The 14,043-nt window shown below is 40.5% G+C and overlaps 1 protein-coding gene across 8 annotated transcripts in view; it reads right to left on the bottom strand.

Annotated features, from left to right (window-relative positions):
- LOC149321350 (inositol 1,4,5-trisphosphate-gated calcium channel ITPR1) overlaps positions 1 to 14,043 on the bottom strand; it is a 273,413-nt gene that overhangs the window by 48,873 nt on the left and 210,497 nt on the right. For 4 of the 8 annotated variants that reach the window (XM_089520074.1, XM_089520084.1, XM_089520093.1 and 1 more), the window contains 7 exons: positions 11,937 to 12,117; positions 10,916 to 10,963; positions 9,777 to 10,033; positions 7,107 to 7,307; positions 6,380 to 6,490; positions 3,849 to 3,944; positions 1,596 to 1,718 (listed from right to left, as the gene is read on the bottom strand). In XM_089520074.1, coding sequence (XP_089376200.1) covers positions 1,596 to 1,718; positions 3,849 to 3,944; positions 6,380 to 6,490; positions 7,107 to 7,307; positions 9,777 to 10,033; positions 10,916 to 10,963; positions 11,937 to 12,117 — 1,017 coding nt within the window. The remainder of the gene's footprint in view (positions 1 to 1,595; positions 1,719 to 3,848; positions 3,945 to 6,379; positions 6,491 to 7,106; positions 7,308 to 9,776; positions 10,034 to 10,915; positions 10,964 to 11,936; positions 12,118 to 14,043) is intronic. The other 4 variants (XM_089520102.1, XM_089520122.1, XM_089520112.1 and 1 more) reach the window with 1 other exon arrangement.

The raw sequence follows: 14,043 nt of genomic DNA, 5'->3' as shown, positions 1-14,043 counted from the left end.
ATAAGGACATTCAGGAGCAAGGTTTGGAGGAAAGCCACTGAATTCCTACAGGAGGGGGTAAGGAGTGATGATGCAGTTTTAATGTATGCATGTATTTCTGTTCTGATTGTAAGAATTCTGTATGTTTAAATTGTAATTAGCCAATCAGGTGTATTGAAGAAGCTTCTTTGTCTTGAATAATATAAAAAGAGCCATTTTGTCTTGTTCGGGGTCTCAGCTTTTGGAACTTGAATTCCACTGAGTTCATTGTTTTCCTTTGTCGACAATTGGAAATAAACTTATGGATTTTCAATTACTAGGTCCTCTTGCCAATCCTATTGCTCTGCCAATCCTAGAAATTTAAGTTTCCTGAAATTTCTGTTACAACATTAGGGTCATTATCCATAGTTCCACTTTCTCCAACCTGCCACCAAATGCCTGCTGCATGTGTTATGTTTCTTCTTTCTTCCTTCACATCAAGAAATTTGAAAGTATAGTATTTATGAGCACACATCCTGGATAGGAACAGTATTTAAGGTACAAGGGTTCCCTGAAGGCCACTGCTATGGCACATATTAACATACGTCCTATATGAACACAGTCCCACAAGTCCACATGGCTTAAGACAGAAGCCACAAGAATGAATGCAGATGCAACACTGGTTACGAAAACCATTATTGTTTCAGTTGGTATGAAGTATAAGACATAACAATGAGGTTGGCAACAAAAACCACTGCAGAGGAATTAAATTAAAAAATGCACAGCATGTCAGAACTGCAATAAGCACCAAACACCAACACCACTACTAACACTAACTTCTTTCAGTAATTTATTGAGGAAATGTATGGCCATCCCTATGTTTGAAGAGGAAATTTATCTGGGATATGTTCCAGAATTGCTGAAATGAATGCTGACAAGGTGCTTAACAATGGCTTGCAAGTAGCAGCATGTGTCGGGGCGCGCATAACAAAACATTTGTTTTGAGGGTTTGACCATGCTTCAGCACTGAAAACAGAACTAATGGGGGCAACTACTGGTTGGGTGCAACCATCTATGTCACAATTGGCAACTGTGACTGGCATCTCACTAATATTTCCCTTTCCTCTCCACAATTCCAGCATTTCCTGTCTATTTTAGGGATCAGCCCATAGAACAGGCAGGGGGTATCTTGACATGATGAGTGACAGTGATAAGCTGTTTTCCTACAGGAACTTGAAGCATTTTGAATCTGAGCTTCCTACACCATAGCTGTAGGATTTCAGTGATGAATGAGAAAAATAGGGTGAGCACTATTTGAGGGAAAAGGGGAACTACTATGCTTTCTGAAACTTTATGCAACATTTCTACCAGTGAATGTGGCACCTACTAAGGCAGACACCATGATTCTTCCAAACATCTATATGGGCTGGAATAATTGGTGTGTGCACAATCAATATAGCTGCCCAGTGACAAAAAAGGCCAGATTTACAGAATGGTTGCATCAAAGCCCCAACAAGAGTCTTCATCTCATTACATCTGAACTGAAGCACTTTTTGTGGGGTGGGTATAGGTTTACTAGTATGGAATAAATGGATCTAACTAGGCCTAAAATTTATCTTGTATAAACGAAATTGTACCTGATGCGCCAATATATAAATATTATGCCCCACATTTCTAGGAGATGCAGCAAGATCTTCACCATTTTCTCCATCTTCATACTCAACCTCACCTTGCAGATAAGCTTTCTTAATCACTTCCACCTGGGGGGGAAAAAGAAATCAAACTCAAAACTGGAAAAAAAAAAGAATCAAAACTGAGATAAAGGAAGTCAAAACAAATTTCAAGCATACAGACTGATTCTTATACTCCTTCTCATTTTCTAGAAAGACCACTAAAGGAATTTTACATTTATTCCCTCTTGCCCTTTTAAATAGTGGTCTTTGGCTCAAGTTAATGTATTCATTTTCACAGCAGCTGGTATTTGTTGCCAAATATAGTCTACAGCAGAAATAATTTGACTCAGTGGAATGAATGCAAGCCAAAATAAAGACTGAAACTTTATTCCCAGTTCACTCCATTGTTGTTGGATAATACCTTGCATCACACTCATCTGACTCCTGCCATAACTAACACAAAATGTGGTGAGTTTACAGACTTTCAGTGTATACTATGGCATTCCTGCTCTGTGTTTTGTTATTTGTTAATGCAGGCCAGAAAGTAACTCTTGGAAGCTATTAAATGGCTTTTTATATCTAAACTACTAGTCAAATTTAGTAGTGTGTTGCAAAGGATTATTTTAAGCTCTTCTCCATTACATCTCAACAACCCACCATGAATCTGACAGCAGATCCACAAAAATACATTTGAGCATCCTGCAGAGTTTCTCTCCTCTTGCTATTTGATCTTTACTGAAGCAGACAGAGTGGGCAGCTGGACCACCACAGCTTCCTAGCCTGTCAGACTAGTCAACAGATGCTACAAAGCTTTTACGCCATTGCTGCTTGGGAAGGAAGGGAAAATTCACAGGAATGTGTCAGAAAAGGAAAAAAAGTGTCGCTGATTTTGGCCATGGTCTCTCTCCTAGATTGGCTCTGAAACTTAAAAGATAGTCTCTAAGTTTCCTTTCCAAAAAGAAAAAAAGATTCCTTTTGTCTATGGAAAAGTTTTGATTCAGTAGAAGAATCCCACTGGCAGAGTTCCCCTGCACCACCACCTTCAACACTGCTTTGGATCCTTCACATTTTGGACCCAATCTTTCACATTTCTAGAGGATACAAATGTCTCCAGGAGAAAGGGCAAACCCAACAAACTTCTCTACTGGGATCCTGGCACTCATCCTACCCGTGTTCCTCACTAGTTCCCTTCCTGGACTGGGTATGAGAGCCTCAGGGTGACCCCTGTGGCTGTGTTGTCTTGGAGGCTTGTTGTGGTAAGCATCACCTGATCCTTTTATCAGGCTTTATAGAGATAGACAGAGGTAGCTGAAAACAAAGAATATTGAATAAATTGAGTTTTATTAAGACACAGAAAATAACACCATAACATTCTGCTCATTCATAGCACCCCAAAACCAGAGTCAGTTCTCCCTTCTTACTGACTGTTCTGCCACTGTTTCAGCTCTCCTGTTCTCTCTATCTGACTGAGATCTTATCCCTATTTTTCTGAAATCAAACCCCTATATCTATACCATCATTTCTTTATGTCTGGGCCACCTTTCCCTGTCTGGCCTCTCACCTTTCTCCTGCCTGGCTTGTCTGTTCTATTACAATTTTTTTCCTGTGGTCCCCCTTCACAGCATTCCCTGAGCTATGATGGCTACCTTCGGCTAGACCTGACCAGCTTCTCCTTCAGAGGTCTTGAGGCCTCCATATGTCTCAGTTATGAACAATGAGATCTAACACTTTAACATCACACACACACAAATTAAGCCTGTCCCTCTGTTGGTGGGAACAAAGTTTGGTTATGAACCACAATGCTTTCAGAATACTATCCAAACTCATGAGATCAATTTTATCTTCTCTCCTTGACTAAGCATATTTTTTGTCCAAAGATGCCTAGGAAATATGCTATTTTTACTGCTTAGACTAACAAAATGGATCAGCTTCAGTAGAAATATGTGACTGAGGATTTAGTAACATTTACAACTATAATTTAAACAGAACTTTTTACCTTACTAATGTATTAAATGATGTATTATATATGTTATTCAAATGGAACTAAGTGATTGAAGGCTCTACTAATTTTACTGCTGAGTACAGTAACACTCACTTGACAAAAAGACTAGATTACGCAGTAAAATTTTAGTCATGCTACTGGTACGAAGACAATTCCATGCTGCCAAATCAGTTTGTAACCCCTAAAAGCTTCGGAGCACATTCCTGGAAACTTACCAGTTCTTTGGGCCTCATGTTATAAAGGATCCTTTCTGCATTCTCACTGTCATGCCTACTTTCCATTATAGCCAAGAGCAACTTAGAGGCATTGTTCTGGTGGAAGTAAAGGAAAAATAATTGATTAGCAGTTCTATATAGCATACTTTATGTATACAGTCCAATTCCTCTCTTTAAGAGGCTTCAACAGTATTACTGGAATAAGGGTCCTATTTCAGGCTAGCTGATGTTAAGAACAGGAAAAGGGGAGCCATCCAAACTAAAACTTAAAAAAGCAAATCAACAAGTGAGGAGAGCAGCATAACAGTTCCCAGTGGTATTTTTTTTAATCCACAGGGAAACAAGTCTGAAGAGGAGAGCCCTCACTTCATGGGGAGGCTCTCCATGGGACATGGACCATGGGGAGGATTACAGTGTATCAACACAGAAGGAATTATCATATATTTATATGACACAGCTACTGTATAATGATTTCCTCCCTCTGAAACAAGCTTCCAAAGTTAAGATACTTTAGTACAGTATGTGTATATTAAAGGCTCAATGAGGTTTCCATTCATACTGGTTTATGGCTTCTAAGCTATTTCCTGAGTTAGTTTTTAACTTATTGGTGCTATTTATCTATTTTTGATCAAGGTGCTTTGAAGTTATTTGCTTTTATATCTTGAATATAATTTTGCAGTTAAGCTTATATTTTTGTGTTGGTTGCTGTCCCAAATACTGTTTGTGCCAAGGAGGTGATATATGGATTGAATTAAATAAATAAATAAATAAATAAATAAAATGTTCAATAACTGTTCACAAACACTCGAACACTGGGCAGAGATAAGAGAGAAACTGAAGGAAGGAGCTGAGAAAACCCTGCCAGCCAATCAGTTTGAGTAGACATGATTCAACAGAGGCTCGATGGCCATCTGTCAGGGATGCTTTGACTGAGTTTTCCTGCATGGCAGGGGGTTGGACCGGATGGCCCTTGTGGTCTCTTCCAACTCTATGATTCTATGATTCCCTTCTATCTGAGAGTGGAACTCTTTCTTGAATACTTACAGTGATGGATGTAGCCCACTCTTTCTGCACTCTTCTTTTCACCAGCCAAACATTCACTAAATGTCAATCCCACTGATTTCATTCAACCCATCTCCAAAATCTGTATGCTAATCGCTCTTGATCTAACTAATGGATCACAATTGTTACAGGATGAGTTTGCCTTAAAAGAGATAATGAGATACCTTGGAGATGGGACCCAAGTCTAAACATCACTTTTATTTATGTTTCATATATACCATATACACGTAGCCAGAAAATAACTTTACACAGAATATTTTTAATAATTTTCTGCATGAAACAAAGTTTGTGTGCACTGAATCATCAGAAAAGCAAAAGTGTCAATATCTCAGCCACCCACGTGGACAGTTTTAGATTTTGAAATATTTTGGATTTTGGATAAAGGAGACTCAACCTTTAGTATCTTTTCCTTTGCAGTCAGTCAAGGAGCTTTTTGTCCTGCTTTCAACAGAATTCCCACTACAAAATCTGGCTGGGAGGAATCAATTATAAGTAAGACTATTCAAGGGCAGCTTTTGTCCTAGAATCTAGATATACAGCTTTAGTATTCTGCCTATTTCTCAATTACAAAACAGCTAAGTAAATCACAGTGCCTCATTTGATGGTACTGGTATTAGCTTCTGGCCCAGTACTGGTGGTTTATACTTTTCTGATGATATGTCAACGGTCCTCTGAACACTCTATGATAATTCTGTATAATGCAATCTTCTAATTAAATAATATTTAAAACAGTCTTTGAAATGCATGGCACAAATTTATTTCATGTGAAACCTCAACTAATTCTATGTCATACATTAAGAACATGAGAACTTTTAAAAATAAAATGCTATAGATCATTTGTTAAAACATTTTAAAGAAATCTGTCCTGGGCACCCCAAGTACATTTAAAGTCTTGCAAGCTCATCAGTCTCTTCAACATATCACAAATGTTATTGACTGTATTTTCTGGCATATAAGACTACTTTTTAACTCAGGAAAATCTTCTCAGAAGTCGAGGGTCATCTTATAGGGCAGGTGCTGAAACTTCCAAGCCAGACCGGAGAATCTGTGGTCGCCGCATATGGTGGGGGGAGCTCAAAAACGGTTGCGGGGTATGGATAAAAGAGCTGTGTTTGCACTACCGCTCTGATAGTCTTGGAGACAAGGGAGGGCTGGGCAGGCAGGGAGAGCTGATCAATCCAGCCAGGCTTTGTATACAACAAGTTTTCCTGCTAAGTACCTGCATGTCATAAGCATTTGAATTAAAATTACCATATTGAAATCAAATCTGATGTTTTTAAAAAATTTATTTGGTGTGCGTTGGAAAAGGGGTAGTCTTATACGGTAAGTATATCCCAAACTCTATATTTTAACTGGAAAAATTGGGGGTCGTCTTATACACCCAGTCGTCTTATACGCCAGAAAATACGGTACATAAAGGTTTTGGCTTCCCTTTGTGTACTGTCCATTTTGATAAAATATTTACTTGCCTTCAGTTCTAATACAAGATCCATCCTCTTTTTCCCCAGAGGGTTGATGTCATTGAGAATTAATGCTGTAATTATATCAATACCATTGGACTCATGAGTGGCAATGCAGTTCTATATGGTGAGGAAGAAAGGAAATAAATAGGTAAAGTGAATATTCCTACGACTGTTTTATAATGGCTAGCCATAAACAAAGAAAACATGATCTCTAAGCAATAAGGCACTGCATTGACAAGTAGAGTCTTGGAGGGAGGGAATACCTATGTTTTGCATTTTTGCTTTAATTTTTAATTTCATCATGCATTCTATGACAGTTACTTTTTATATTCTTTATCGTATTGTAGTCAGATACCTCATGGATTTTCAAAAACAAAAGAATTATATAACTATAATCAGCTTCATTTCTTTGCAATGGTTCCAATCTGACAACATTCCTGTCAATCACAAAAGTTGACAAAATGCTGGCTTGCTAGAATATGAGATGGCTAGCTGCAATGTTGCTATGAAGGTAGCCTTTGACATATTCCGCAGTGAGGCTTCTCTGATTCCCTACATCCCAAAAATATAGCAATAGCAATAGCAAGTGCATTTCTATACATTACTCTCTATGGTCCTCTGAGACAGAAACTATAAAATATTCAGTTAAGAACAGAAAAGAGTTCTCAGAATTCCAGCTGGATCCCCAATTTATCATCTGTGCCATTCTGTCCACTTGCAGCAATTGTATTACCTGGTTTTCATGGCATGGTCCCTGGCAATATTCTGTCAAACTTTCCAGTGTCTGGTTAATTAGCGCTACATTTTTCTCATTAATATATAGTCCAAGAAGACCAAGTCCTCCAGTTGTACTGCCACAAATACAGTCCAAAAACTGCAGTGTCTCACATACTAAGTTGTAATTGGTCTTGTTGTTTTGGCAACGCAGGAAGTTCTATGGAGATGGAGGAAAGAATCTTCAGTTTTATTTTGGTTCAGCAGTTCAATCTATGCAAACATGTGTTTTAGCAACAAAAGTTTCATTTTAACCCACTAACTTTCTAACTCCAAGTTCTCTGCTACCATCCACAACGGAAGTGCCTGCCTAAAATTGCATTCACACAGCATGGGGATATACACCGAGTTCCCCCGCAAGGGGAACTCTGGGCAAACAAAGGTGTCTTTCCACATGGAGACTCTTTCTCACACTGAAGATTATCGCACCAGGGTTAAAACGTTCCCCGGTGCGTTCTAACGTGCACGCGCCAGGGGCGCGCACGGAGCATGATGGGAACCTGATGGGGCCCAGAACGCTAGTTTACTGCACACAGGAACGCCGCCGCTGTGCGTTCCCGTCGCGTTCCCATCGAGTTCAGGGGATGCCATTTCTGGGGACGCTTTGAAACAGTTCCCAGAAATGGCGTCCCCAGGAACTCAATGGGAACGCGATGGGAACACTTGGCGGCGGCATTCCTGTGTGCAGTAAACTAGCGTTCTGGGCGACATCGGGTTCCCATCACGCTCCGTGCGCACATTAGAACGCACTGGGGAACGTTTTAACCCCGGTGCGATAATCTTCACTGTCTCAACACACAATTATGCTATGCAGAGAACCAAAGCAACTAGGCATTTCCATTAAGAGGATGGGAGAACAAATGGATAAAGGCAAGAGAATGGGAGACTGAATGGTACATTAATACTTTTTACAGTGTTGGATCTGGCGGGGTAAAGGAAACCAATGGGGATCTATTTCAAACAGACAGCAAAAATGGCTGGCATTGCCATTCATTGCAGGAAGCATGTGGCTTCATATTACACTTCAGCTTAAATAAAATATAATCATAATCATAATCATAATAATTAGTTTATTTATATCCCGCTTTTCCAATTTTGATCAAAGCGGCGTACAAGTTTAAGTAAAAAATACATCAAGATAAAAACAATTCAAACAGTATCTAAAAACAATAAAAACAACAGGTTCAGCTGAGTGGGGAATCCATAAACATCACAAGGTCATCAAACCAAGGGGGTGAAACGTGAAGGAACATCTCATGGGGGGAAGGCTTGAGAAAAGAAGAAGGTCTTAAGGTTCTTCTTAAAAGTATCTAAAGATGTGGTGGAGCGGAGCTCATCTGGAAGATTATTCCATAATCTTGGGGCTGAGATGGAAAAGACCCGTTGCAAAGTCCTTGCATAACGTGCAGTTTGGGACCTCTAGCAGATTCTTCCCTGCTGACCTGAGTGAGCGGGGCAGATTATATGGGGAGAGGCGGTCCTCCAAGTACCCTGGGCCCAGCCATTTAGGGCTGTATAGGTCATAACCAACACCTTGTATTGAGCCCGGAAGCGCATAGGCAGCCAATGAAGGTCTTTCATGATTGGTGTTATATGATCTGACCTGGAACACCCAGCGACCAGTCTCACTGCCATATTTTGCACTAACTGTAACTTCCAGGTTTGGTACAAGGGTTGCCCCATGTAGAGAGCATTACAGAAATCCAATCGAGAGGTTACCAGAGCGTGTACTACAGTTTCAAGGTCCCTCCAGTCCAGGTAGGGGCGCAGCTGGCGTATCAGCCGAAGCTGATAACAAGCACTCCTGACTGCCGCATCCACCTGAGATGACAGCTGGAGCGACGAGTCCAGGAGTACTCCCAAGCTGCGAACCGAGTCCTTCAAGGGGAGCGTGACCCCGTTCAGCATGGGATGGCAAATCTCACCGCCCGGACCCGGGGAACCTATCACCAGTACTTCCGTTTTCTCTGGATTCAAACTGAGTTTGTTTTCCCTCATCCAGCCCATTACCGACTCCAAGCAGGCATTTAGAGGAGAGATGCCATCCCTAGTCACTGCATCAGTCGGAGACACAGAGAAACATATTTGGGTGTCATCAGCGTACTGATAACAACGCGCCCCGTGTCTCCGGATCATCTCTCCCAGCGGTTTCATGTAAATGTTGAATAGCATGGGGGACAGAATAGCTCCTTGAGGGACACCAGATGTCAGTTCCCCCTTATCGGAGCAGACGTCCCCCAGCTGCACCATCTGGAATCTATCCGAGAGGTAGGAACGGAACCACTGGAGCACAGTGCCCCCGATACCTAACTCCCTCAGGCGATCCAGAAGGATACCATGGTCAATGGTATCGAAAGCCGCCGAGATGTCCAAGAGCACTAACAGGTCCATGTCCAGATGGAGATCATCGACTAAGGTGACCATGGCAGTCTCAACTCCATAGCCCACCCGGAAGCCGGTCTGAAATGGGTCTAGAAAATCCGTTTCATCCAAGATCCATTGAAGCTGGAGAGCGATCGCTCTCTTGATCACCTTCCCTAAAAAAAGGCAGCAGTGATACAGGCCGATAGTTGTTTCAGCTGCAAAGACTGCAGAAACCATAAGATACTCAAGCATCCAATTAGCCTACCTGCAGGTCCCGATTATGATTTTCACAAAGCAGCTGCAAGAAACGCAGAATGGGTTGCATTATTGTGATAACAGGACTCATCTCCAGTTCATCTTTGTTTTTGTCTGCTGCAGACTGTGCTCCATCTCCTGCTGAATAATGCTCATCAGGATCAGCTTCTCTCCTGTAAGTGTTATATGCCTTCCTAGTTGCAGCAGAGGCCTCAACCAACTGATCTCTCACTTCCTCAGTTATTTGGACCATGGGTTCCCTCAGTGCTACAATAAATAGTGACAAAATCCATTAACAGATGACAATGAAGGCAACTTAGCATATCAACCCACCACTTCCAGCAGAGTATTCATATACACCAGAGAAAGTATTCCACTTCTGTAATAAGTGCACTGAGATCAGTATAATGAATACTGTATATACTCATGTATATGTGTAGAAATTTTAGTCAAAAAACTGACCCAAGAAATCTGAGTTGACTTATTCACGGGTCAATGTAAGTACTGTACTTTAACTCAGACAGACAGACAGACAGACAGGAACCATCCCTTGTTGAAAGGGAAGAGTGTAATCTGTCGTGGAAGCACTGACCCCCTTCCATTCTCTCATCCATCCAGCCTATAGTGTAAACACAGACAGTTATTCCTGCTGGTATTTTATAAGTTCTTTGGCTTTGTTTTCCTTTGCTTCATAGATCCTTTGTTACATGCTCCTAAATTTTACCCTCGATTTAGCCATGTGTCATACCAAAATCCATAATTTTGGCCCCAAAACCTGCCCTCAACTTACAAATGAGATCAACTTATAGTTGAGTATATATGGTATATTAGGTATATTATTTCTGATGGTTCAGTGCACACTCATTTCATGCTTCTTCTCATATACAGTGTTCCCTTTGTATACGTGGGGGATCCGTTCTGGAGCACTACCCCCATGTATGCAAAAAAAGAGAGAAAAGCAGGACCTCAAGTCCCATTAATTCTAATGGGGCACACTCCTGGACGTGGGCACCATTTTGTCCCCCCAGGCATGCCGTCTATCTGAGCTCAAGTCCATGGATGGCAAGCCTGCGCATGGTGCGGGCAGACTGTATATATAAATTTATTCATTTATACATTTTAAAGATAACAGATTAGATAACCACTCACTGTGGTTATCCATGAGTGCAATTCTCCCTCCATGAACGGAATCTCCTTCTAATAATGGACAGAAAAATTAGATGTCAGTATCTACTAGTCTGTCAGACTTCTTTATAGTGGGCTGCTATACCATGAACCTATTACAATCATTGTGATTGAGGTCATGACCAAATTAAGGTCTATTAATGTCAATAGTTAAATTATAGGTCTAAAGTCCAATTGTTAGATCCAATGAAATGAGAATCATATAATTAATGGCAACTTGACAAGTCAATACATACATAAAATCCACTGATTCAATTAGAATTTAGGCCAATGTATTAGGTTTAGATCCAAACCATTCTTCTTGCCTTTTACATAGGCAAGTTATGTTTCAATAGGGATACACTGGAAAGAGGAAGGTGACTGTCAAGACTCCACTGCTTTTTCTCTCTTGCCTTCAGACTCCCAACTGATGCCCTACAATATCTATTCCTACAATACCTACAATATCCATCTACTCCCCCACCCCCAGTTTGTGGATGTGCTTCAGGCATAACAATGTCAGTGACACTGCTGGATCACAGATACCATGTCAGTGCAATAAAATCCCTTCTGTTCCATGGTACTGGCAATATGCACTCATGCATGGAATGTGTGCTTCAGTACACGAGAATAAAGATAAAAGAAAACGAAGAGTGAGATTGTTAGTACACATCCTGGTCCATCACATCTAAATAATAATATAGAAGTCTATAATATAGAAAAAAAATATAGAAGTCTGTTTCTAGCTGCAAAATTTTAGACCTAGTGACTGTAGAGTAATCTGTGATAAAAGTACAGATGAAATAACATGTCAAACTGTTCTATCAGAAACATTAATATTAAGAATACCAGTCATCATTTCAGCAGCTGTACAAATGTACAAAGAGGGAAACTGAACTCAACTCCATGCTGTACACCAAAAATCACTGCAGCAATTAAATACTTAACTACAGGATGAAGTATTTACTTTCATGGGCCATACACTACTGCAGCACTGAAAAGTTACCTCTTTTTCTAGCAGGTACATCCCTGTCTGAGTCATCATCTTTCTTTTTATTCCCCAGATCACTGGTGTTAACTGTGACAGTAGCCTTGATTTCTTGCTGGGCCACTTTCATGCGATCATAAAAGACTTTGAAGAATTTTTCTGACTTCCTATCTTCTGTTAGTCGGCAAAAAAACGAATGCTACACAACAAAAATGCAGAACAACATGTTGGTAAGTGAATAAAGGCCTTCTAGCATCAAGGATATAATAGTTTAAAAACAAATACAGTGTAACCTGTTATGAGCATCACAGTTATTGACTGACATGCTAGGACATCATAAGACAGGGATATGTAAGTGGAGGACCGAGTGTCAAATTTAGCTCCTCAAATTTCACATCAGAGACAGGAGAGATGCAAGAAGAGAATTGCAGATGTTAGGATGGGACATGTTGGGAGCCTTTTGGTTGGAGAACTGGCCCACCACTTTCAAGCACAAGATCACAGAATCATAGAGTTGGAAAAGACCACAAGAGCCATCCAGTCCAATCCCCTGCCATGCAGGAACTCACAATCAAACCACCCCTGACAGATGGCCATCCAGCCTCTGTTTCAAAACCTCCAAAGGACGAGAGTGGACAACTAGGGCTATATATTTAAAAAGTGATGATGGGGAGATATTTAAATTATGTAATACTGATGAAACACTGCTAGTTCTTTAAAAAGATGAAATGTCATAGAATAAAAGATATGCAAAGGAACTAGAAATAATGATGGGCTGAATTGTTTTAGTAGTAGTTTTTAGTACATTAGCATATTAGTATATTATTTTAGTATTTTTAGATATATTATAGTGTTGTGTTTTATTGTTTTGTTCCAGATTGTATATGTTGGATGTTCCACCCTATGGTAAAAGGGACATAAAGAAATATTATTATTTGTTGTTCTTGCATGCCTTCAAGTTGTTTCTGACTTATGGCAATCCTAAGGTGAATCTATTGCAAGGTTTTCTTGCCAAGATTTGTTCAGAGAGAGGTTTGCCATTGCTATTTTCTGAGACTGAGAGTGTGTGACTTGTCTAAGGTCACCCAGTAGCTTTCCATGACCAAGTAGGGAATCAAACCCTCATCTCCATAGTCCTAGTCCAACATGCAAACCACTATGCTATACTGTTGTTGTTGTTATTATTATTATTATTCTTAAACTTTATTTCTATTATTATTATTATTATTATTATTATTATTAAACTTTATTTCTAAAGCGCTGTAATTATACTGGCTCTCTTTGTGGCAAAATGAGACCAATGTCAATGCCTGTTGGGCTTCCAAAGTAGGGTGCAACAGCTGAAAAGGCCCTTTCCCCTGTTCTCACACTGGTGGGACACAGAGGAAGGTTCTCCCAACAGATCTCAGTCCTTGAAGATATATATGGACAGGTTGCTTACCTGTAACGGTATTTCTTCGAGTGGTCATCTGCGAATACATACAAATGGGTTTCACTGCGCCTGCGCAGTGCTGTTCGGAAACTTCTGGAATCACTAGGCAAAGTTCACTTTGCAACATATAGAAACTTTTTGGCGGTAACTCCGCCCACCCGTTATAAGGCCCCTGCCTTCCCGCTCTTTCCCCAGTTCCGCAATTTTTCCACCAAGCAGGCGATGGAAAGAGCCAATAAGAGCAGGACACTGAGGGGATGGACGGGTGGGATTTGTATGTATTCGCAGATGACCACTCGAAGAAATACCGTTACAGGTAAGCAACCTGTCCTTCTTCTTCGTGGTCTCTGCGAATCATACAAATGGGTTTAGACTGACAAGCTAAGGTATGCGGCGGAGGGAGTGTCCTGAAACCAAAACTATGGTAACCAAGGTATATCATTGACACAATAAAAACCTTGAACCATAAAAGAGTCAGTCTTTGTTTGTGCACAAACACCTCAACACAGCCATAACATTGCAGAACCTGAGAAGGGAACGTAAGGTCATGCAAGACCAATCCCATGGCAATTTGTGCAAACCAACATTCAACAGGAATGTAAAAACAGTGGCATAATTTACATAACCTTGTAAACAAACATCATCAGTGGTGCAACCAATGCAACCCTGAGACCAACACAGCCCTCCCGAAAG

This window comes from Sceloporus occidentalis, unplaced genomic scaffold (assembly GCF_023333645.1).
Source record: "Sceloporus occidentalis isolate IW3139 unplaced genomic scaffold, rSceOcc1.0.p SCAF_1, whole genome shotgun sequence".
In the NCBI taxonomy this organism is placed as follows: domain Eukaryota; kingdom Metazoa; phylum Chordata; class Lepidosauria; order Squamata; family Phrynosomatidae; genus Sceloporus; species Sceloporus occidentalis.
Note: the sequence above shows the minus strand (reverse complement) of the source record. Positions and strands in the feature narration are given on the sequence as shown.